The following is a 26,950-nucleotide window of genomic DNA, read 5'->3' on the forward strand; positions in this document are numbered from 1 at the left end:
CATGACTGGTAGACACAACACCCTTCCTCACAGACTCCAGTGATTCACACAAGATGAAAAGATGTAATTATTAGTCCCATCCCATGATTGTTATTCAAAGGAAGCAGGCAATTTATGCATGACTAGGTAGTAAACACTTCGTGTTGAACTGATCAACCCACGCCTGTCTGTGATCTATGAGATTCTTGATTCAGGAGCACCACTATCCATCAGCCTTATTACATGTCTGTTTGGCCAATTATTCTCATGAATTAGGTTGTCATAAAAGAGTAAATCAAATCTTAGAGTTCTTGTTAAGACGGGACACGTTCAGAACCAAAGTGACTTGGTATTTGTGAAGATTCGATAAGTTCATTATTTCAGTGCTGGAGTGGAGTGTTTGGCAACTCACATTGCAGTGTTATGTTCTGGACAGGAACCATGGGTATTCATTCATATATTGAAAGCTTGGGATCTTTTTGTTTTTGTGAATAACACAAACTCATTCAAAATTGAATGAAAATATCAATTTGTAGTGGGATGAGTTAAAAATATTCGGAGGGTTCTAAATGGATCTGAAATAATCCCTTCAAGCGTGAATGGCTGTTGTATGATGTTTGCTCATTAGAACATGTTCTTTTGCGGCGTGCATGTTACGTATTGATGACAGTTAATAATAACATTAATAGTAACTATAGATTTATATAGCGCTTTTACCAGCTGAACACAACTGCTCCTTGAGTCTGACAACACATGGATATATGCAATACTAGGAATGCCTATTCGTAAGCCTCCAGTCTTGATGACTGAGTTCTGTTTGGATTGTTCAGTTCTAATTTACTTTGTTCTCTTTGAAAGGCGTCTTTAATTGTTAGCCACAAAGATAAAGGATATATTCTAACAGAATCACCCACATGAGGAGTGGGTGTTTTGTCTAGTCGGCTAATTTCAGAGCCTAATTTCAATATTAATTGTGCAGATTCAGGTTAGTATTGGTCTTTAGCAAGAGATCCAGTGGTCAGATTCACGGACTTTGTTGACGCATTTCATTGCATCTCATTTGCCCAGCTTGATGCTCATGACGTTGATCACTGAATTCTTTGGTTGAGATTATTCACAGATCACCAATATAGTTGGAGTATTGCTGAGTGCAGCGTTAAATGACGAACAAACTTGGAATATTAGAGTGGTATTGCCATGTGACTCACGGGAACGTCTTCGAAAGACAAAACCTGTGAAGGTTTGGGGTAGAATAGCAACCCATGCTCGTCAAAGGCAACTATGCTTGTCATAAGAGGCCACTAATGGGATCGGGTGGTCAAGCTCACTCACTTGGTTGACACATGTCATCGGTTCCCAATTGTGCAGATTGATGCTCATACTGCTGATCACTGGATTGTCTGGTCCAGATTGCTGGAATATTGCTGAGTACAGTGTTACAGGACAAACAAACATGGAATATTAGACTGGTATTGATATGTGAAACATAGGGACATCATCAAAAGACAAAAGACAAAAGGAAACATGTTTAGTAGTCATGAAGAATGGGTGCATCATCTGCTGTACCACCCCTCAGAACAACACACGTGTATTGTCTTAACATGTGTATATAAAGAAATCAGTGCTCATACTGTTGATCACTGGATTGTCTGGTTCTATCCAACAAGTGATAACTGTATATATTAATGATGTGGATTTCAGCTGGATTAGATAATTTAGGACATTCATGTCATGAAACATATGATTTAAATTTACATGCCTTGTTGTGACTCTGCCATGATATTGTGGCTATTTGCTGAAAGTGCGATTACAGAACTGATAGCGCATGAATGCAGAGTAGCATTTTTGCTGTAATACTGGATAAAAACAGCTGATTGCTGTGTGCGGTTTGCAGAACAGAAAACATTTGTATTGGAAATAATTCATCAATGTGTGAAAGTCAACACTGCTTGACATGAAAATATGTGGTTACACTGAACTTGGTGATGAGGTTAAATAACTTCTGTATTGTGATGGAAGAAAACAGAATCATCTGCAAATTTGAGAGAAATAATATTATGGACATATTTGGGTAGTTTTGTTGTTGTATGTGATACCCTTAACATGAATATGAACAGAAATGCTGATGTACTGATGATGACCTCTCACCTTTCACCTTCCCAAGGCCGTTACTAGTTTACTTATCTCATTTATTAATAAAACCTAATTAGATACAGAAGAGGTTATCAGATTTCACTTGAACCACACTTACCTTGCCTCAACTGTTTAACTAATCTTGTCTGTATGTATGATTCATTAGAATTCCTCATTCGTTTTGGAAAGAAACAGTTATCCTTACAACATATCTTGCTTGATCACAAATATGTAAGGATTTCCTAGCTTTGATTATTGATTAAAACACTTGGAAAAAAGACCTAACAATTGTTGATACAATGTCTCAGACTAGATGGTATCCTTGTCACTTTCTCAGAGCACATTCAGGGCCCAGTCTTCAAATACCAGAATTTGAAATTCAAAGTTGCCTCCCTCAGGCATGCAGAATCCCATGATTGTGGATATTTTCCTTGATTACGAATATGATTGTTGCAGAGTATATAAATATCTTCAATCAGAATCATTTTTAGCTTTTCTCGTCCATGAAGTTATCATGCTATGAAGTAGATGTTATTCTGTTCCCACAAGTCATTCACTCCCTACACTAAACTTATGTAAGATGGATTAATTTCTGATATTTAATCAACCAGATTTGACAAATTACATTTGATTATTTCTTCAACCATTCATGTTATAGGATAAATATAGGTTATCACGCGAGTGTGTTTTGGGGTGGTTAATATCCTGTATTGGGAATACACAGTGTTTATTCCTAATGCAGGACATTAACCATCCCAAAACACACGAGTGTGATAACCTATTTATCATACAATGTCATTCTTACTTTCATTTCCCACAGATCATGAAACTAAACTTCCTGAAATGTGCCCGCATATCTACATCACAAATATGTGCATAGTAATACGGGACGTCACAAGCTCGGTGACATAGTTTTCTACTGATCACTCATTTGACTGCATTACGTCATGTAGTTTTCAGTCAGCTTTTATGTTAAAGAGCGTATTGTTGTCAACAAATATTAACTTAGTTTGAAAAATGACAAAAAACACATGTGGAATTCAGCAAAATTTCAGTTAAACTTTTGAACATCAAATATAATGTTTGGGAGACATTTTGCAAGTGCACTTGTCAACTGACAAAGTGTCAAACAGATCATCTGGGATTTTCCTTGCTGCTGGCCGAGTCAATGAAGTAGCGATCAGTCCCATCTATCATTATGAGACAACAATTTTCTCTCATCAAGGCGCTCACAGTACTGTAACCACAGCCATTAATCTGGACACAACTGCCGATAGATGGGCGTGACACCATGTTTCTTTACAGTGTGAAAATAGTCCTTAAAATCTGCATATGACCTCACTAATTTGCATCAGTATGCATATATGACCACCAATGGACACCAAAAATATCCATTGGCTTTATCCTGCTGACAAAACTACCCATTGTATGATAAAGAAATAAGAATGGAAGCTGCATGTTTTAATGGTAATAAAGGAACAAATTTAAGCGCGCGAAAATTATGTTTCAAGGATGAAATAAAACCCAACAGTTTTCTTTTTGATTGAATTCTTTCAATTCAGGGAAATACAGCATGATGGATGTGGACAAAATGGCAGTTATTGATTAGATGATCAAGTTTACATGATAAATAAGGTAATCAATACTTAATGACAGGAATTTGTTGGAGACCAACTATGGAAAGAGGTCTTTTTGACCAAACAATCCATTATAAATCAAAGGGTAGCCCAGATTGTTAAATGGATGGACTCTGAACAACAATTACTCTGTCAGATGCACATAAATTGTAGCAACATTCAGTTGGTATTTCCTGTACATATTGTGGTTCCAGAGATGGGGATGGAATTTCTGGATTGTTAGTTTTCAAAATGTTAGCATTAGCTTGAAATATTACGCCACTTGCAGGGATAAACCTGGCTCAGAAAACATGTGAGATAAAATCTCACATGGGATCAAAAGCATGAGATTTTTTAAAGTCTTATGAGATTTAACTGTTCATGATCGTTCAGAAGAAAAAGATAACGAGACAAATAAAACATTGTCATAATCAATTTCAAGTCAAGCAATCCTGAATTGCAATGAATTAAAAGTCTGTAGATCTACTAGCATCACCATTGGTGTCTGCATTCTGGTTGTCATCAAGGTCAACGACTTAACTCTTTCAACACCAGTCAACCAGCGGCATAAACTGCCATGACACCGAGTTCCTAGCAACTCTTAGGTCATAGATGAAGTTTATGTTTATCAAGAGAAAATATCAACTTATAAATCATTATTGCTACTGCATATCATACACCAGTTGAAAGGACTAATCTTACTGTTTGTAAATCTGAAAGTTATTTTTATCATATGTTTCACGTAATACGACTACAACTTAAATAAGTTAATTTGTAATGAAAATGCAGGCATAGACATTTGTATGTCTAGATGAACCACGGAGGAACAAAAACCTGGAGCGTTTTTTCTGTTTGTAACAAGTCATGACATCCCCTTCACTTTTTCTTTCATATGTTCATTTATACACGATCAGAAAATTATTCTAGAAAGATTTCAGAAGTAATATGTATGGTCGTGTATTTCCCGATATCAGTGGCAATTCGCTTGGTAACGTGATACAACAGCGTGAAAAACCTCCGTTTTAAAATCTTTGTCTGATAATGAAGAACATGTGAGGCGATTCGTTTGATGGCGGGTATCATTCGAAAGCTCTGAACATCAACAAAATGACGGTATCCTTGCCTAGAGTATTTTCATAGTTGTAAGAAGAACGTTTATTGGATAAACATTGGTTTCTAATGACGCTTTTTAGCCTCAGCCTGCAGTAAGGATCGTGATCGGTCAAATTCAGACAAGTGACCTAAGTCAGCCAATCAGATAACAGCAATGGATACTGTTCCCCTCCCCCCCCTCCCCCCCCCCCCCCAACGAGAAAGAATGACATGACACGATCGCACAATAACGTTTGAAGTAGTAAGTTATAATGTTCTTAGACAATTTTTATGATTACTGTTGTTGCTTTTATTCTTCAGTTTATGTGATTTGTTTAATTATATCCTCTACGCATTGTTGATTTGCTCACTGAGAACTCGGATGTGGACCCGTTGCCGAAGCATGTGTGTGAGAATAGTTTTTTTTAAAAATAACATTACGGAAAAAGAAAATAGTTTTCAATTCTAACCTTGTCGATAAATATGGCTATCTTAAATGTAATAAGTGTTGACAGGCATTATGAAGAGTGATAGATTTGATAAATGAATCATATGTTAGTTAGGTTCCGAAAAGTATAAATCATTTTGATGCAACTACTGACTGGTCGTTTTTTCGACCTACAGCTCCTGGGGACTGGCGATGTCTTGGCCAATTTTTCAGCCTACGGTGTTGAATGGGTCAAGTTGTTTCTTCGTTTTCATTCGTAGTCTTTAAGAATTTAAAGATTTTTATATCGAATAAGATGGTTTCGTTAGAAGCTGCCCTTTGTGTGACGTTGCAGAACACAACTTCCAAATGCGAACTCTGTACACCGTCGCACTGTGCATAAACAACACAGTACTGCGGGGTTCAGAGTTTGCCATACTCCTTGCAGCGCAGCTCATTTTGTGCAGCACTGTGTAACGATGTTCGGTGTTCCATACCAGAAGTTATGTTTCGAAGATTAAAATTAGGTAGAAAGCAACGGGAATATCTTTGACAGGACAAAATAACGACAAATCCTTTCTCAGTAAAACAGATTTAAAAACTTCCTATCATACAGGTAAGCAGGATGCGATTTTAAATCGCTGCAGGTAGATTTGAGTGCGATTTTAAAGCAACTGGTGCGAGAAAATCGCGATATCGCGGCCCAAGTCAATCCCTGCACTTGATCTGAGAAAAAACAGTCTTTACTTTGAATGAGTGATTGATTGATTGATTTAGTGTGTTTTGACTGAATGAATTTAGGTAAATTTGGCAATTTTATATCTGTAGTAATAAATAGAATGAAGTGATAGTGTATGAACGTTAAAGTCTGGAGGGAATGAGAGAGTTGGGTTTCATGTCATCTTCAACACTGTTCCAGATGTATCAATGCATTTTAGCAAACCAAGGGATGGTGTGAAAAAAGAAACATACAACTTTGTTGATGACAACTTCTTGTTTATTGCATGGAGCGGCGTTTTTCGATACAGATTCTTATACCATTGTCATGCTGGTGTGCAGAAAATAAGTGCTACACTTATCTAGGAACAAAAGACATGTTTTGTAAAAAGTAATATTTGACAAAAGAATAAACAGTATTTCTAGTTTGTCCATTATAATCGCAATATGTAAGTACTAAGATGCTTTGACACATTTAACACATGTTTAAGATGGCTCACTAAGGTGTAAGATGGACTGAAGATAAAAATACATTGTACATCTTTGAACTGATTAGTTCCTGGCCCAGAGCCTGTGTGTTGAAACAACATCAGACAACTGGTCAATTTGGTCACACCCCTCTCTAGTTCTGCAATAAAGTTGGATGAGGATAAACCAAAGATAGCTGATTAAGCTACTGATTGTCAGACTCACATGCCAAGTGACACTGAGGGAGGGTACTTGTGTTTCACGCCATCTCCTCTGATCCCATCTAAACCTCCAACAACACTGTAGTCATTACATAAACCTCGCCTCTTTTCTCAGGTGTGTTCTCTTTGTTGTGGCTAATTGGAGGTGATCCAACTTGTCAGGGATTGCAGTTTGACACCTTGCCACTGTTGACAAAACTCTGCCTGTACAGGTAGCAATTATACCATTATGCAACCAAGTACATCAAAGCTTCAGCCTAACTGAGTTGGACAGGTTAGGCATATAAAATACTGTAGTGCTGGACAGGTGAGACAGACTCCTGCTTGCAAAATATGCAATAAGTTGGAAAGTGTATGTTATATTTCAAGATCATTAGGTAAGACAGGTATTAACTAACTACTGTGTGCAAAATACACATTAATTTGAAAAGTGCATGTTAAATCTCCAAATTTTTGTCTACAGGTGAGACAGGTATTTATAAACTTCAAGTGAGAATACAGGTAATTGCTTCAGATGACATGTACACCTGTAGCTTATTTATTGATAATATTGTAATGCAGATTATATGACTGTATTTGTTTTCATTGATTCTGCATAGCTAAATGACATGGTGATTGATGATGGGATGATAATTTAAAGTGGGAGAATTTCTGAATGAACTCCATGACAGTGGTATGTTTGTTGTGAGTCACATGATGTATGTCGACCATGTAAGACGTAGAAGTGTCTCACTGGGGTCTGACGTAAGTTGTTACCGTGGTCCAGTATTTCAGGAACTATTGCGGTGTGTGGTGAAATTTGTAACTGAATCGGTAAGCGAGGTATTCTTTTAAGGTTTATACCTGTTATATACATACCTACATTTTCTAATTAATTTACTTAATCACCTGCACACTTACAATGCTTAAATCAGATGTGTCACTCTGTATGTTTTTGGTACCTTTTTCATCTTTAAATCTGTCATTCGTGCTTTTTATTTCATACAGAATGGTTTACACATGTTTTATTCAGAAAAGAAAAGGATTGGGATACACGTCTTAATGGCTGCACCATAAAGCATATGTAAATTCAGTATAGGTAATGTTGTACATGATAATTATAGCAAGCTATTTCATATTTTGTCTTTGTTCCTGTTTCACATGTTCTATGCAGAAATATAACATGAATATTCATAATCTTCTGACAAGAATTAAAGCTCTAGCTCAGGGAGAATGTAGACTGTTATTGTATACTATGTGTCATAACACTAGTCTTGTGTCAAACTGATACAGCAAGTGAGACAGACGTGGTCAATGGTGATAAATCAAATCAGGAAATTGTCTGTGCTTCTCTAGTCATTGTAATTGTGATGGCCTCGTTGACATGATAGATCACCACTCCTTGACCTTGTGAAGTGTTACACCAAATATATTGTCATATTATTTTCATCATGCGAAATAAGAAATCCTCCATTCTGTATTCTCATTCCATCTTGAAACCTGTTAGTAAAATGTTTAACCACACAGAATGTATGACATACAAAGATAATACTAGTAAATTACTAAGTAAACAGACCAATTATGCTTGTGAAACAAGTAACACCAAAATAAAATGTTCTTTTTACCCTTTGTCAGGAGTGTGATGCTGTATAAGAGGGAAACTTATAGGCCTTTGTCAGTGCAACCTTTTTTTCTTTGTTTGGAAAACACTGTGATGAGTTTGAAAGTAAAGATCATTTATCATGAAATATAAACAGTGCAGCTTGACAATTGTTTGTTAGGAAAACAGTATGATGAGTGGATGCACAAAAAACATCAGCCATTTTGTCTTTTTATAATTCTTGGTTAGGAAAACAGTGTGATGTATTGATACCAAAAACCATAAACCATTTTTGTCTCTTTATAATTCTTTGTTTGGAAAACAGTGTGATGATAAATAGATAGACTATGAATGTGGCGGCTATTGGCGAGCAAGGTGACATTGAGTGACAGTCTGCATGAATTTACTGTTAAGACACCTGTTGCTTCTCAGTGTACATGACAGTGGCTCTGTGGTCTATGTACTGTTGGAATTAGACCTATTGTAGGGTAGTGGTTTTGTCTCTAAGACATTGTAGGGGCCATTAATGGTGGGACATTGTCAGATAACCGAAGTGATATGCGATGATAACATTGTTGATTTATTGTGATTAGGAAAAATGTAGGTTTCAGTGAGCGAGGGCTCCGTGACCCAGATCACCAACTGTCACAGAGATGTAGAAATGTCACTGATGATTCAATGCCGCGTGCAAAGGTAAAAAAATATGAACATGAGCTTGTGACAGGAAAATGTGGTATGTCTGTGGGCAGAGTCCCCTGGCACACCTCATGTAAGTAGGACTGCATGAGTGACAGAGATTCGGTATGAATCATAGGACAACAGAAATGTTGTGCAGATTATTTAGATATGCTATGCAATTTAAAGAGAAATTTTCTGTATGAGTCATAGAGCAACAAAATATTAATATTCGTTTCAAGACTGATATTTAGTCTCATATATATATACATACAATATACTAGTGTATTTGGATGTTTTGTATTGAACAAAAAGATGTCATGGGAGTAGAGAGTAACAGCTCGTTCTTCTAACTCATTTCTCTGCTCCCACAATATCTTCTCATTGAATACTAAACATTAACATTTAAATGCACTAGTATGACAGCATATATTTAGTATATACACTCGAATAATAGTCTGTCACTTAATAAAATACATAACAGCATTGCGGCAAGGAAAAATGGGGTGCAGTATGGAATTTGACATCATCTGTGTTGAACCCTGTATTACTATCTAAAGTTTACGTGTGTATATGATACAATGATAGAAACAACAATTCCTTTTCATATTTCAGAGATGTGATGTTGGACTAGCACTTTGTCTCATAATGTATTTAATTCCCACAGAAACAAGTAATTTTTACAAAATTTAGAGGGAGTCCAAGTGAGCTCTCAGATTCAGAATCTGAGGAAATCTAGACTTGCTTCAACAAAACTTTGGCTGTAGAATCAGGGTAGGACATAACGAAACATGGTTGAGGGACTGTGACACAGTCTGCATAGGCCTTAAAAGGAGTCTAAAACCTTCATTCATTCTTTTCTGGGAAACCTCAGATTGTGTCCTTTCATGATTTCCTATTCAGTCTTTGCTTGCACTGCGTCATTTTTAAACCATGAAACCAGTTATTACTCGCTCTACAGGAAGAAGAAAACGAGCTGTTGTAATATATCTAAGATACTGCCTAAAGAGTTCCCATGGTAACAAATGTTAATCTTTTGATACCACCTTCAAACTATTTCTGTTAAAAAGGAGATAGTTGAGTAATGTCTCGCTTGATGAATCTGTCTTTGAACAATGTCCCATCTTTCCCGATGCTGAAACTCAATGTGATGGACTATTTAAACCGGTACAATGGGTGAAGTGTTTTCAGAGACCTCATGTCTTGTTTAATCATAGCCATGTTCACAGTGTGTAACATGAATTGCTTTCACTCTAGACACTGCAACTGACTGATATGGAAAATATATTTTGTGGAACTCCTCTCTGCTTTTCAACTTTTTATGAAAATATTATGCAATGTTTTATTAGTTCTACAAAATATATGATCAACGTTGTGGCATACAGAAGTTTAGTTATACAATGTCAGTGTTTTTACAAAATGACAGTTTCATTGTGCAGATGAGATGGTTCAGCAGTAGAAACTATGCTGTCCCTCAGACTATCATCTTGTCAGAGAAATATATTTAGATAAAATACAGCCTTGACGTTTCTTCATAAAACAGCAAGAAGGAGACTTCTTCAATTTCAGAAACTGCACTTGTCTAGACTTTCATGGTCTGTATTTTATATGCATGTGTCAGAGTTTGACAGGTTATTAGTCTGATGGAGTGTATTGCCATGCTCCCACTAGATGTGTCTCACCCACTATATAAAGGCAACTAATTGTCTGCCCTTCGTCCGTACCAAAGGCCTGGGTTCGATTCCACATATGATGTGCAATGACCTCTTCTTGTGTCGCCAACCATGATATTGCTGGAATAAAGTTCCATAGAATCATACTCACTCATTCTGGGACTTGATTATAGAGGTGAAAACATTAAGCCTGTCACAAAAACTCTGTGCAACTCGTCAATTTATTCTTGTGGAATTGACAAAAACGATACAGTTATACAGTATTCCCTAGAAATGTGAGATTGCTTTTTATTTGCATGTGACAGATAGTCTGTCTTTCACAAACTTGTACAATTGCTGAGATACTTGCCAAGAAAATGCCAAACAAAACCAGTGTTTTTGATGGCCATGAAGTTTTTCCTTTTCCTTGTAGATGCAGTGGCATAGAAATATAGATCCATGAAACTCAGGAGGCGTCATTGATTTTCTCACAACTCCAAGAGCACAAGTTGTATAGTAATCGTAAGCTGACATTTTGGAAACATGCTCCAAAAGACCCAGATGCCAATTTCCTTATGAACCTAACATTCATGATCATGTCACTGATCATATGTGATCACACTAGAAACTAAAATGGTTTTTTTTTTATTCCAGGAGGTGATTCTGAAGAACAAACAGCTGAAAATGAGGACATAAATATCTTGGCCATGAAAACAGACTCTTCTGTTTGACCACGCCACCGTTCTTTGGCTGACTGCTGATCGACTCCACGTAAACATGGACACTACGGTGGAGACCAATGTGGCTTCTTCGACAGGGGACGTGACGTACATGACCTCGCGGGGGAACATGACGACAATGGCGTCCCCATCACATCAGTGCGACCACATAGACTCACAGTATGACATTGCTTCGTCGATTGTTTGTGCAATGTGTTTCATATTTGGGATTCTGTATACATTTTTTGGTAAGTTTGAAAAAAATAGCAAAAGAGTTTGTGAGCCAAGAATTAATTTTTTATCTCATTGTTGTACTGTTGATTGAAATGAAGACATTACGCTGACAGTGTTGCACCAGGGGAAATATGGAACAAGCAAGCAACAAATATAGCGGCATAAACAACATGTTGCTCGAAGAAGAAATAGCCATAGACTTGGTTTGAACATGTTAATCCAGTGCACTGAAACTTTGTTTAACTTCACTGGTTGTTCAAAGAAATTGGAAATTTTGGGTTGTTTATGAACAAAGATTGTATTTCACATGATAAGATTTACACATGCATGCACACATGCATGCACACCCTCATCACTGAGGTAAATGTGTTTGCAACACCTAGGTTCATCCACACGAAACACATGCATATAAACTTTTAGGTTCTCACACTCGACATGAGGTACACATTCTCTCACACAAACAGAGCTTAGCCTAGTGGTTAAAGTGTCAGCAAGTCACGCCAAAGGTGCGAGTTTGATTCCCCATGTGGGTACAATGTCTGATGCCCATTTGTGGTGTCCTGTGATATTGCTGGGATACTGCTAAAAGTAAAACCATTCTTGCTTACTTACTCACACACACATGTAAACGCACGCACGCATGTCACCCATAAGGTGCACACAAATGGAACAACAAGGCATGCACACACACATAACCAAATCTGAAAAAAAAGATGCACATTGACAGCCAACATCAGCGTCCTTCTCTAACAATGTATTGTGAATATCACAATGAAATCATCCCACCTGAAACAATTTCCGTTTTCCTTTCAGGATACCGTTTTTTCAAGGCAGTGATGTTCCTGACGGGGTTCATATTTGGCGGAGTCCTCATCTACATGATCTGCAAGGAGGAGGAGATCATGCCCACAGAAGGAAATATTGGCGTGGCCATTGGCGCCGGGATACTTTGTGGCCTCATTACGATGCTCGTGCAATACGTGGGACTATTTCTCACGGGATTCCATCTAGGAATAGCCCTTGCAATTGCTGTGTTGATCGTCTTGGAACAGTTTCTGCATCCTTCGACCAAGTGGATACCCATTGGATTACTTGTTGGTCTTGGGTTGCTGTTTGCCTTTCTCATTCTGAAATTCCAAAAGTGTTTCACAATTTTGGGGACGAGTATTTTTGGAGGTGCTTTAATGGTAGCATTTTTAGACTACTTTATTGAGAAGTTTCGCATGGTGCTGTATGTGTGGGACCGAGTGAAAGGCAACGAGTCTCCGCCTGTGTGCTGGTACAGTTGGGTGATACTTGGCTGCTGGCCATTTTGTTTCCTTGTTGGAACTATTACACAATGGAGGATTACAGGACAGGGAGTGGACCATCGAGAAGGTAATGTCCTCCACATATACAAATAAACAAATACATTATTGATAATGCACCTGCCTCTTCATTAGCTCCTGTCTGAGGCCATGGAGTAGCCCAATGGTTACAGTATTGGTCCTGTGATTGAAAAACCAGCTTTGATGGGTACACTGTGTGAAGCCCATTTCTGGTGTCACCCACTCTGATATTGCTGGAACATTGCAAAAAAATAAATTCACTCTTAGCTCCTGTCTGGTTCTGCCCAATAGCCCTCATCAAACAGTCTTGGTCTAATCAGTTTTATACAGAGGTTTGGTCACTGATATATGCAATGTGGTGTGCAAACAAGCAAGAGAACTGATTCTATCCAGTAAACATGTGATAGACAGACCCTCATTGTTGGTCTCCAAACTGTGGTCAGAACTGATGAATGTCATATGGAGTACACAAATAAATGAATGCTCCCTTGTTGAAAACATACTATACAGTTTCTCACTGATATTTTGTCATTGTCATTATGCTAGTACATGTATAACGTAGGTGCTTTAGTTTTCCATTGATCATTGGATGTCCATCACAACAGCACATCATTCTTTCGGTATCAACTCTCTGGGGATTATACAACCAGAAACTGGTGCCAATTTATTCCAGATCATGTAAATATTTTTATGGCATACATAAGTGTTAATATTTACTCCATTCCTTAAAGTCAGTGACATTTTAAAAGTTGGAAAGTGCAGTATTTCCAAACTTTATGTGTTGAAACCCTGTTGACAAGGATACAAGAATCTGAATAAAAATGTTGATTCATGAAATAAAGGACATTGTTGTCCAAGTATTTTTAAGTCTTTTAATGAAACAATGAAGTGCCTGTCACACAAGTATATCGTCCTGATAAGGACAAACTTTATGGATGAACAACTTTTATATTCAGGTGAATAAAGACGTTGTTCAAGTTTTCGTAAGCCTAAGATCTTGTAACTTTTCTCTTAGCATTCGTATCTCCTATGCTACAGTACAGGAGGTACGAATGCTAAGAGGACAGTTGTGAGATCTTAGGCCTGTGAGACTTTTGTGACATGGGACCCTGGATGGTTAGATCAGGTTAGACAAGGTGACCTATATGAATAAACTATTTGTATTGTGCAGTAGGCTCAGTGTCTTTGTTGATTGCATGTCCTGGTGAATCTGTGTTCATGAAATCAATCAATGGTTTGTGGGACAGTGCTATTGCCTAGAAGTGATTGCTTGTCACGCCAACAGTTTGGGTTCAATTCCCCACTTGGGTACAATGTGTGAAGCCCATTTCTGATGTCCCCTGCCATAACACCATACTCTCTCATTGGTTTGTTTGCTTATTATACACAACACGATTATTGGTGACGGTGTCATTAAACGGAAAGAAACATAACTAGTGCACATCTGTTGTACCTCCTATACTGTGAATGTGTAATAGAACACCATGAAAATCAGTAATTTCATGAAATCTCTTGCAATTTTAAGGAATATGTTAAATCCGGTGTGGTCACAGTGGTTTCACAAAATCATTGACTCTTTTTATGGATTACATGAAATCCCTGGTTTTACACATTGCTCATAACATATCAGTGTTAAAACTCTTGGATGGTATCTCAGTATCCTAATGGGCTATAACACCTGCATTACTCTAGGTGAATGAGTATGTTTTTTCTGTTATTAGTTTAAGCAATATAACAGCAATCTTATGGTTGGGGACACCAGAAATGAGCTTCACACATTGTACCCTTGTGGGGAATCAAACAAGGGTCTTCAACATGACAAGTGAATGCTTTAACCACTAGGCTACCCCGATGCACCATAAGTAGACCTTGGACAGACCGGTTTCATATGATTGGATGTTATTGTAAGAGTGCAGGACTACATCTTAAAAATGGAATCAAACATCGACTCACTCATGTCACAAAAATGTAGGCTGCAGTGATCTCTTTACCACCATAGTGTTGGCGATTAGGGGATTTGGTCGTCAGACTTGTAAAGGTTAATCAACACTGACATGGAGTAATGTACATTTTCTCCCCTATCAATATCATTGCACCATGCGTGTAACAAGTAATGTGTCTGTCAGTATCAGTTTTTCAAGTTGTTGCACAACTAGTAGCCCTTTGCCCTTCTCCTGTCCTTGTTGGGGACCCTGAAGTCATCAAGGGTAAATTAAAATACAGAATAGGTCATCACAATTGTGTCCTTGAAGGTTTGTATGAAAGTCAACTCAATCATGTGTGTCCTTGTGGGTTTGTCTAAAAGTCAACTCAGTGTCCTAGTGGTTTATCTAATAGCCAAGTCAATGTCCTCATGGGTTTGTCTGAAAGTCAAACTCAATCATGTTCTTGTGGGTTTGTTAAAAGTCAACTCAATAATGTCCTCATGGGTTTGTCTAAAAGTCAGCTCAATGTCCTCATGGGTTTGTCTGAAAGTCAACTAAATCATGTTCTTGTGGGTTTGTCTAAAAGTCAGCTCAATGTCCTAGTGGGTTTGTCAAAAAGTCAACTCAATGTCTTTGTTGGTTTGTCTGAAAGTCAACTCGATGTCTTGGTGGGTTTGTCTGAAAGTCAACTAAATCATGTTCTTGTGGGTTTGTCTAAAAGTCAGCTCAATGTCCCAGTGGGTTTGTCAAAAAGTCAACTCAATGTCTTTGTTGGTTTGTCTGAAAGTCAACTCGATGTCTTGGTGGGTTTGTCTGAAAGTCAACTAAATCATGTTCTTGTGGGTTTATCTAAAAGTAAACTCAATCATGTCCTTGTGGGTTTATATAAAAGTGATACTTTTCTCCCATATGACAACTGAAACAAAGCAGGAGTAAGACAGAAGTCCTCACTGTGACTGTAAAACTGAAACTGGGACTTCTGGCAGATTGCCAATTATTGATACTGGAATGGAGGAATATTCAAAGATTTATCAAAGGGAAATATTTTGCGAAAACACGAAATACACATTTTGTTAATTATCTGCATGGTTAGGTTTTGGTTAAGGAGGCAATAGAAGTACTCTATCATAACAGTGTATTTGATACCCTGTGACACTTCTCTGGAATATAATCACTAAGTATGGCTTAATGCTACAGAACTATTTTCCTAAAGAATGACTTTTGCCCTAACTCGAAGTTTCAGATTTACCATCAGTCTCTCCTTATTGATTTTACAATAGTTATGTGATCTTTAATGGAAATTAGGCTGGGGTGGAAACTGGCAAGTCTGATTCAAGTCATTCCAACTCCACATTGTCTGAAATTTATGATCTACATGATCAGTTCATGATTCCCTATTTAGTCAAGGGTTTGGTCTCGGTTTTACCCTTGCTGTCAAATACCTAGACTATCTCTCAGTCCTTAAACCACATTATTTTGCTTTTCATCCAGCCCTCAGTGCAATACTGATGCTCTAAATGAAGCAAGTCTAGATTTCTCCAGATTTCTCTCAACTCACTGAGTCTCTAATTTACATTATTTGTGAGTAACTAGTGGTCTGTCATGTGACATTGCAGAGTCCAGTGGTGGTGTTTAAGATCCAGGCTAGAATTGGTCTTCAGTAACCCATGTCATGAGAAGTGGCTTACAGGATCAGTTGGTCAGGCTCGTTGACTTGGTTGACATATGTCAGTGTACTCCAGTTCCATAGATCGATGCTCATGCTTTTGAATACAGGTTATCCAGACTAGAACTGGTCATCAGTAACTCATGCTTGTTTTAGAGACGTAAGGCGACTAACGGGATCAGGTTTTCACACTCACTGACGTGTCACACACTTGTCACACACTTGTCACACACTTGTCACACACATCATCATATCCCAGTTGTGCAGATCAATGCTCATGCTGTTGATCACTGGATTGTCTGGTCTAGACTCAAATATTTACATTCCACTGCCATATAGCTGGATTATTTCAGAGTGCAGCGTAAAACGAAAAAGAAACAGAACCAGTGGAAGTGGTTTCAAATCTACAGTGTGATTCTTTGTCTTTTGGCTCCAGGCCTATTCCCTTGTGTCTTACCAAGTGTTGAACATGCAACATCACTTTACACTTCTCTCTGTCACAATACAAAAGCATAAAACCAAAATGACGGAATAGGTTGATTCACCATGACACTCTCTGAGCAGAGATTAAATCGATGGCAAGTCTTGAATGGCCTCCATATTGTATGCATTATCACACTGTCCTGCACCGTTACCTTCTTTGATATGACATCTTGACTTTGATCAATGATCTGGTTCATATTTAAAAAAAAACTGATTTGAGAACGACAAAAATTTCTAACAAGTTTTGTACTTTTCATAAGGATTGTGAATGTGAGACTGGTTGTCATTGAAGAATGCTTAGTGAGCTTTGGCTTGTCTTTGAACATAAATGTGACAAAAAAAGATTTTTCAAAGCTGTTCACGAAGATGTTTTCAAATCTATGAAGCCACTTCAGAAGAATGTTTGATTATTTGTTTGCAAACAAAGATGTTGGGTATGCTCTACTATGATTCGACCCCTGAAGGGCCCGGAGTAGAATAGGCCTTCAGCAACCCATGCTTGCCATAACAGGCGACTATGCTTCTCGTAAGAGGCGACTAACGGGATCAGGCTTGCTGACTTGGTTGACACATGTCATCTTTTCCCAATTGCGCAGATCGATGCTCATGTTGTTGATCACTGGATTGTCTGGTCCAGACTCGATTATTTTACAGACCGTCGCCATATAGCTGGAATATTGCTGATTGTGGCATAAAACTAAACTCACTCACGCACTCACTCTACTATGATTCTGCAGAAATATTGGTAAAATTTGGCATAATGAGTCTTTTACTGACTTGTTCCTCCAATCCTCACTCCAGTTGGTAATGATGACAGATTCATGCTGCAAAAGTGTTGATATTAAGTTCAATCAACCATTTTCTGAAAGATTAAATTGATTCACGTACACGGTATTTACACTATGTAGACCCGAGTAGGTACTGACAGACACCGTTCTCAGCATCAATTTGCCACAAATGGATTTTGTAAGTGTGAGACTGTCTGACTCTGAGAAATGCATCGCTTGTTAACATGGCTTCTTTGGCAGGATTCTTGCCAGCCAAGTCACAAAGGGTCATCTTCTTTGGCAAACAGCGTTGTGCAACCGTAGCAGCCAGCAATTAGTCTAGAGGGTCAGCTGATCTGGTACAGGGGCAAAACCGTCAGGAAGAAAAATGAGTCTGAATTGGAATTGGCTTGGCGTGAGTGCCTGCGTCTGCTAATGTTACCTACTCTTTTACAAGTGTGGGATGAATTGCATCGAGACAAAGTTTAGAAGGTAATTGACTGCAAAGATATGTTAGCTTCAGCAGTTGTAGTGATATTCATCCTTGAAACAGATTTCATTGGCTGAAATGGAATACCAGTTTAATTATGGAGTGTGTAACATGATACTTTCAATGTTTAGTTTGCAGGGAAACTGTAGATTATGAATTATGTTTACATTTGGCAAAGGAAATGAACATAGATTAGTCTCGCATGATATCAGTTAGTAAATGACAGCTTGTTATGGGTAACAGCTTAGATCTGGAACTAGTAGACTAACGCCAGGCTCTGAACTAAGATATTTGATTTGTCATCGTCATCGTCATCGTCAACTGATTATATGCTTGTTGATAAATAAGTTATTTTTTCCTGATGTCAGTAGTTTCATGTCAGATCCACATGTGGCTTTACTAACTAAAACAGTGGATAGTTGTAATGGTCTGGGCCTTGGTTCTTAAAGTGCTACGACAGTCGTAAGTCTATGTTAAAGTATGGGAGTTACGATCAACTTAAAGCTACGATGACTTTGAGCAATAGGGCCCAGGACTCAATATTTATTTACAATGCGATATCTCAAATTTTATTTGTAAGATAAGAGTTTTGTTCTGACATCTTTATAAAGAGGCTAAAAACATGCTTATATGCTGACATGGATTTTGTAGAACATAATTTGGTATTGTAGAGATAATTTCATGCAACATAATTTAATAGAGTTCTGAAAGATCCAAGGCAAAGCCTCAGGCCTTGGTGAGGGGTTGAATCCAGACTAATGTTTAGTCTGTGAGAATATAATAATTTTAAATAGAAACAATTCCTTCTAAATTGCAAAGGGTCCCCAGTAAGATCGTAGATTCGGAACATCTAGATTAGGGATGAGGGAACATCTAGGGACTGTCAGACACACCATGCAACCAAGGAGGAGGTTTTGATCCAACTTATGAACCAACAGAAGATAAGAATGAAGATTTTATGGATATCAACTTCTTTATTTGAGAACACAACGTTTCGGAGTTAATGCTTACTCCTTCATCATCATTCACCTGATGAAGGAGTAAGCATTAACTCCGAAACGTGTTCTCAAATGAAGAAGTTGATATCCATAAAATCTTCATTCTTATGCATTTCACTTCTAAATGCCCTTCAAAGACTCAACAGAAGATATACTTAGATATGATTTTAGTATTTGGCTTTTACTGTTGAAATCAACAGGGATGTGAATGGTAGCTGATACCTTGCCGTACACAGACTACCTGTGTCCTGTACTACCTGCCTTGTGATAAAACCACCAAGCTAGTAAAGAAAGAGTTGCATTTTTCAGGTTTGAAACCAGGTATCTTACACTATATGCTGAAAGTTTTCAACAATGTGATATTTTACGACTGTATTCAGTGATAGCAAGACAAATTTATGTCAATGTTCAAAACAAGTAAAAATTCAAAGTCAATGGCTATTCCTCAGAGAATTCTGGTGATGCAGGCAATTCTATAGAAAATCCATGGGATCATGGAAAATGCCCGAGAAACTGCCTGAAGAGGTTTACTCGGTAAAAGGAAAATCTGATGAGACAATAGTGGCATCACTAGGGGTTTAAAGTAACTGATGAATGCTTGTCTGTGGACTTTCGGAATGTGCAGCTAATATGAAACAAATTTCGTTTTAACATTATCTGACATTTCAGAGGAACAGATGCTAGAACCTTATTACACATTCGTATGTTAGGAGTGATTTGGATGACAAGTGGAATCTTAACTTTCTGTCTCTTCCAAAATGAAATATATCAAGACTCATTCATAAACACAACAGTCCTAGATGTTTGATATTCTGGCGTTTAATTAACTTGTCATGACGGAATCTGATTGTGATACCGGTCTGAACGAAAGGTCAAATCAAAGGATGGTTTGTTTCACATTAGTGATTATTGCCCTTACAGTAACCTTTGGTTATAGTAAACTCTTAACGAACCACAAATTTAGTTCAATATATCCATACTTTGTTGTTTTGACTGTGGGTGTTGTGTACACAGTTATCGCATATATACTCTTGGAAACAAATAAGGGAACACTTGAAAGTACAAATTCTAGAAAAGAATAAAGGAACACATGTACTTTCATGCAGTTGGCCGGTAGTTGATAAACACTGATAGTGTTACTGTTTTTGAAAGAAATGCATTATTTATTTTAATAGAAGTTTGGTGTGATATAGTGTGCATTAGTGCAATACATTCCCATGACTGTAGTATAGGCCAGAAGATCTTGTGATTGTGTCATTTGAAGCCTGCATTGTTTCTGTTTTCCACTGGTTCAGATTTGACTCTTTTCCGACTACCAAGATATCTTCACATTAGTCAGTCTTCAGGATTCAGACCATAGCTAGTACCTTCTCATATTAATTTCATTTGTGGGGACGGTGGGTAGCTGAGTGGTCAAAGTAATCGCTCATCACTCTGAATATCTCGGGTCAATTCCCTATATGGTTACAGTGTGTTAGAGTATTTGCTTGTGCAGCCGAAGACTGGGGTTCGATTCATCACATGGGCACAATGTGTGAAGCCCATTTCTGGTGTAGCTTGCTATGACATTGCTAGAATATTGCAATGTAAAACTGAATTCACTCACTCACTCCCACATCTATTATTGCATTGGTCACTACAAATCAAACAGCGAAGTTTATCCCCTCAACCAAAATAAATAATGCTGACATCAGTGTACCTGATGACCTACGGATGACCTCTAACCTATGTTATTCACCAGTTGGTAGTTATCACAAGCAGATGGACATGGCAATATGGTGCCAGTGACTCATTTACACAGATGGAGCTTGTAAACCACGAACTGCTAATGCTGTCATAAATATTTATGGAATAGTTTTATTTGATATTTGGTGCATGGTGGGAAATATGGGTATTATTTCAGGAACATATACAGTTTATGTACGCGGGGTTAAAAAAGGCATTATTGAACGAATGTTTATTCAGGCAACATGCCAAATGGTTGTTTTTGGTTTTCGAAGCGAGTTTGTGTTATTCTGGTGGCGTGTAGATGTGGGCATCATCTTAATGAATAATTCTTTTCAGTAGTCATGGTCTACAGTCATCTTAAAAAGGAAGCTGATTATAGACATTTTATGGTTGAATGCTTGTTTTATGTGTTTGTATATGATAACAAGATCGAATACGTTCAAATTAGCTCTTCACTCAGTCGATGTGTTACACAGGCATCCTCTGCTGAACTCTCTCCATCCTGACACTGTGCTATGGAAATGTGGGGCAGTTCGGTAGTCTAATGGTTAAAGTGTTCACTTGTTATGCTGAGGATCCAGGTTTGATTCCCCATTTGGATGCAGTTTGTGAAGCCAATTTCTGGTGTCTCTTGTGATATTTCAGAAATATTGTTATAAATTGCGTAAAACCAAAACTCATGCTATGAAAATGCCATGGTTTGAATAATGATCATAATACTTAGGATGATGATAAGCTAGTTCAAACTCCACGTATAATACCAGAAGTAAAGTGATAGGTGTGAAGTATTACATCCTCTTCTGTTGAGATATGATCTGTTTCAGTTCTGAGAAATCCTGAGAAGACTAAATCAGTTCTCTCTAAGTGTGGTCATTCATCAGATGATCATGTTTGCTTCCATAAACACAAAACAAACAATCTATATGTCATAAACTATGAAAAATATGACCTTACGTTTCTTTCATTAGTGATCGATGGCAAACTGCGATAATTTTTCAACTTAAGTTATGGCCGTTTTATCATCCTAAGAGATCTTGCTATGAAAATGCATCACAAATCTCTGCATGCCATTATGATGTAATCAGTTACTATGATGTCACAATAACATCACTAATACACATTACTGAAGATGGCCACCAACAGTTTTTGGGCTCAAAATCACTGTTTGATATTGTACTCCAGAAGAAGACAAATGATTTAAAAGGTGAATTGAATGTTTCCCTTTTGTCTCAAAATATCAACTATATGAGTTTTGAATCATACTTTAATAGTCTTTTGTAGATGCAATTAATGTCAAATAGGGGCAGTGGAATAGGTTTAAGTATTCGCTTGTGCTGCGTAAGAATCGGATTCAATTCTTCATATAGGTATTGAGTGTGAAGCCCATTTCTGGTGTCCCCTGCCGTTGTGATATTGTTGGAATATTGCTAAAAGTGGATTAAAACTAAACTCGCTCACTAATATCAAATACCACCTGGTCAAGATTCTATTGGTTATTACAGTGATCTTTATTCATTCATTCATTCATTCATTCATTCATTCATTCATATTTTTCAGCACTACACATCAACAGATCGAAGAAGGTGAACCTAAAGCGTATTCGGGCTCGAGAGCGTCGTGATGAGCAGCACTCCCGTTACCGACATCTTTACCAGGTGCGGCGTGTCAACGGGGATGTCATCTCGCAGGTGAACAACCAAGTTCGTCTCTTCCATTTCTACGCATGACTGGACACATTAACCCTTGTAGATGCTAAGCACATTAACCCATGTAGAAACAATCTAACTCATCCTTTTTGTTACCAGATCCCATTTTACCTCATCACTGCATGAAGATTGTCACCGTTAGTGTTGTAAGTACAGTTTGCCACGGGGCTGAAGTTGGCATCTTGTAAAATCCTTTTTGGTTTGGGTTGTTTTGCTGAGAAAAGAACTAAATTGTGGTTTAGAGGGACATGCAAGTGTTGGGAATGGATGCAGAAAACCCAATATACTGGATCCGAGAGACACAAGATACACACGAAAAGATAAGGAGAGGGTTCCTATAGCACATCAAAGGTATATATATGATGCCATGAGCAAGTTTGGGCTTGTAGTCTTAAGCAGTTAATTAATTTAAATGTTGAAACTTGAGCTCTGTTTCAGGATGAAGTTGTTATAGGCGTGCAAATTGTATGTGGAGAGTTGTGTCCCCTTGGGTTTCAAGAAGTCTGTGGTTATGAAATCCTATTGACATCCTTTCAGTAGTGTGAGGGTGATGTTAAAAATTATTATCTGAGTTTACTGGACTAAACAATATTACTGGGCTTTGGACTAGGAACTATAGTTGACAATTAGTTACCACAGTTACAGTGCTCCTTTCCTCAACCTCAAGACAGTGGATAAAATGTAGCTTAGTGGATAAAATGTTAGCTGATCATGCCAAAGATCTGGGTTTGATTTCCCAATTGGGTACAATGTGTGACGCCATTTCTGTTGTCCCCTAATGTTGTGATATTGTGTGAATATTGATAAAGCAGCGTAAAAGTATACTCACTCACTTCCCAACTTTCTATCCTATCAAATGATGGAATATGAATAATTTTATCTTAATTTGTCTCGTGTGATGTCAGTATTAACTTGGTTTCTCATCATAGTTCGTAGAGATGTTGATTTGTTGCAGCAACATCTAATCGGAGTATTATGATTATGTTTGACTCGATTTATTTGCAAATTTTCTCTTCGTCCCTAAGCTTTATGTAGTGCTATGTATACTTATTTTCTTGACAATATCACGTAGTGTTTCATGTTTCAGTCAGTAAAATGTCATTTTCTTTCTGTTTTTTTCTTTTCATCAAACGTTTTTCATTTTTCTGTATAATTTAATCATGTTGAACTAGTTGTGGAAGTGGATTTTTTATTTAACTTCTAACTTTATTGTAAAGCTATGGTTTTCCTTACTTTCATATCAACTTCTCTAATATCACTTCTTTAATCAATGGAAATTACTTATATTTCTTTAAATTTTGTTTTTATCAAATTGTTTTTCTCACTATCATGGCATTATTTCATCAGTCACCTCATCTCAGTCTCCAGAGATCAAGGATTCAATGTGTCTGTCATGTGATGTCTCTGTGGAAACATTTTAGTCAAATTTTATTAAATTCTTGCAAACCACTTCAAACAGTTGATTTTAACAATGACATTATCCTTAATATGAACCATTGCATATTTCTTGAAAGACATTTTGGCCCAATTTTGCCCTGTATGTTTTCATAATGTTGAATATGCTGATTTTCCCTCACTCATTAATGGAATCGCAAGTGAAAGTACCATCCTATATATGGAGTGTTAAGTGAAGTACCTTGCTTTATTTGGAATGGTAAGTGAAAAAGCCATTCTATGTATGGAATGTTATGTGAAAGTACCATGCTATATATATGAAGTCTTAAGTGAAAGTGCCATGCTGTAAATGGAATTGTAAGTGAAAGGGCCATGCTACATATGGAATGGTAACTGAAAGCGTCATGCTACATATGGAATGGTAACTGAAAGCGTCATGCTACATATGGGATGGTAACTGAAAGCGTCATGCTACATATGGAATGGTAACTGAAAGCATCATGCTACATATGGAATGGTAACTGAAAGCGTCATGCTGTATATGGAATGGTAACTGAAAGCGTCATGCTATATATGGAATGGTAACTGAAAGCGCCATGCTATATATGAAATGGTAACTGAAAGCGTCATGCTATATATGGAATGGTAACTGAAAGCGCCATGCTATATATGGAATGGTACATCTTCTGAAACTGCTGTTCTTTATAAGGGCTCCTAAATAAAACTGCATGCTGTGCATAGTATAGTAGACATAGATTCCTGGGTGCTATGCCATATAAGTAATGGTGAATTGAACTCTTATGCTGAGTGATAAACCTCTGTGTTTCAGGACTACATTCAGAGTATCCAGGGAAAACTGTCCCCTGCCATGAGAAGTCTGACTGACCCAATGACTGAAGTGGAGAGTGCTAACACCACCCTTACTCAAGTGCCATGATCATATCACACCTTGACAATAGGTCATATCACCTGCATTGGACAATATCAATGATATCACCTTCATTGGCATATCGCCTTGTCTTGGATGGGATACTATGACTCATCACCAGCATTAGACAATACTGCCTGGATCAAATGATATCATTCATATCACATTCAGGCATGTTCCAGGTTTCCACATTTCCATATCAAGTTTGTGTTTGAACCTTGTCCTGATACCTTGAGACCGGATTGTATGACTAGCGTCGTATCACCCATCAATGGATGGACATATCACATATGGTTTCATATCAGCATTAGGGTACCATGCTCCATGGACGTCCATAGTTGCACAAGATCAACCAGGTACCTCATAAGGTCATACAACAGATATGATGTCATTCACATGTTTATTGGACGTTGATGAATATCATTGCACGTGACCTCCAGTGTGATATATCTATTGCTTGAGGTCTCAGCACAGAGTAGCCGATGTTTACCTCATACAAAGTGTGGTCTCTTCAAGCTATTCCTCATGAATGTCCACCATGAACATTGTGTCTTGAGCCTGTAAACTGAGTGGCATGATACAGATAGAAAATGTTTGTAGGGAAATAGTCTTTGCTCAAATGCAGAAGCTGTTGTTGATGAGTGAGGATTGTATGGACATTGTTGTTTTAAGAAAGAACAACATGTTTTTGGATGGTGAATTGTATTGGTGAAGGTGAAGATTTTGCCTTGGATGTAGCATTTGCGAAGTTGTTGGAAAACTGCTAGAAAAGAAAATCTGGAGATGTTAGATGGAAAATAGAATGTGCTGCAGAGTTTAAGTAGTTGGAAAGAAAACAGTATATGCCACAGAGGATATGCTGTATGAGGTTTTATCATGCATTGTCACCAGTCACCACAGTCACCAACAGGAGCTGAATCTTCATGTTGTGATCTCAGACAATTATATGCTTGCATTTTTATTTTGTTGCAACCACACTGAACAGAAATTGCTCTTTTCATCCAACACCATTCTATCGGCAAACAAGGACAAGTTGGACCAGCACCGAGAATGTATTTCCAGGAAGTAGATGGTGCAGTGAGGATACCCATTTGGTTTGTAAAAGGGAGAGCAAAAGTAGACTAATGCATGTGCAGTGCATGATGATGAAATTTATGTAGCTATACACGCCTCGTTCATAAGACTATCATGTTATAGGCCACGCGCTTCACCTATCACACTATACTCAGTCACGGACAACGTGGGGCCCCTTTGCTCACAATGACAAGTGCCAGTGGGTGGCACTCATATATGCTAATATGGGTTTATTGTATGCTGAACTTGTCCTTGTTTGCCAGTAGGTTACTTCACTTCAAATGTTGGCTGATAAGTCAACGTGGACTGCAGGGTATGATGATGTCATGACAACCATTCCGTTTTCCCCTGAACTTGCTGATCACAATGACCTTCATATGGTCACATAATGTTCGTGCACTTTTTGCTTGCACAGCCATATTTTCTGGCAGTATTGTTCCAGATTTGGTGCAACTTGATACAGGTAGATATCTGGGCAGTGCAGTCCCTAATAACATCTAGTCTGTCATTCTTTGTGTGCACTGTAGTTCCTGGAGCTTGTTGATTCAATATTTATTATCTGTTCAACAAAGAAAGTTCTTTTCCTTGAAATAATGTTAGATATTCCTATCAAAGTGATATATTTCCAACTATTAAGTAGTTTCCACATCTTCTCTTTATCAATAATTCAGTTATCAGAATACAAAATGAAACAGTTCAAACGGAACTGATATAAATTATGAATTATACTGAGCACATTTTCCAATGTATAACTGCTCAAATGTGCTTCAGCCATGATAGATGTACATTAGTACTCTAGTCATCAGATCCATCTTCATTCTCAACCCCCTGGGGAGTCCACAGCCTAAGCAGCCTAAAAGGCACAATAAAGTTAATAGTCAATAGATTAAATTATTGCAGTATTTTTGTGCTAGTATTGTTACAGTTCTTATTAAAGGGACAGACTTGAA

The 26,950-nt window shown here is 37.7% G+C and overlaps 1 protein-coding gene across 2 annotated transcripts in view; it reads left to right on the forward strand.

Annotated features, from left to right (window-relative positions):
• LOC137256640 (transmembrane protein 198-like) overlaps positions 1–26,687 on the forward strand; it is a 51,542-nt gene extending 24,855 nt beyond the window's left edge. Inside the window, exons 2-5 of one of the 2 annotated variants that reach the window (XM_067794544.1) lie at positions 11,214–11,526; positions 12,326–12,889; positions 22,455–22,597; positions 24,828–26,687. In XM_067794544.1, coding sequence (XP_067650645.1) covers positions 11,337–11,526; positions 12,326–12,889; positions 22,455–22,597; positions 24,828–24,935 — 1,005 coding nt within the window. In that variant the 5' untranslated portion in view covers positions 11,214–11,336 and the 3' untranslated portion in view covers positions 24,936–26,687. The remainder of the gene's footprint in view (positions 1–11,213; positions 11,527–12,325; positions 12,890–22,454; positions 22,598–24,827) is intronic. The other variant, XM_067794545.1, reaches the window with a different exon arrangement.
• The last annotated feature ends 263 nt before the right edge of the window (positions 26,688–26,950 follow it).

Source organism: Haliotis asinina, chromosome 11 (genome assembly GCF_037392515.1).
Source record: "Haliotis asinina isolate JCU_RB_2024 chromosome 11, JCU_Hal_asi_v2, whole genome shotgun sequence".
In the NCBI taxonomy this organism is placed as follows: domain Eukaryota; kingdom Metazoa; phylum Mollusca; class Gastropoda; order Lepetellida; family Haliotidae; genus Haliotis; species Haliotis asinina.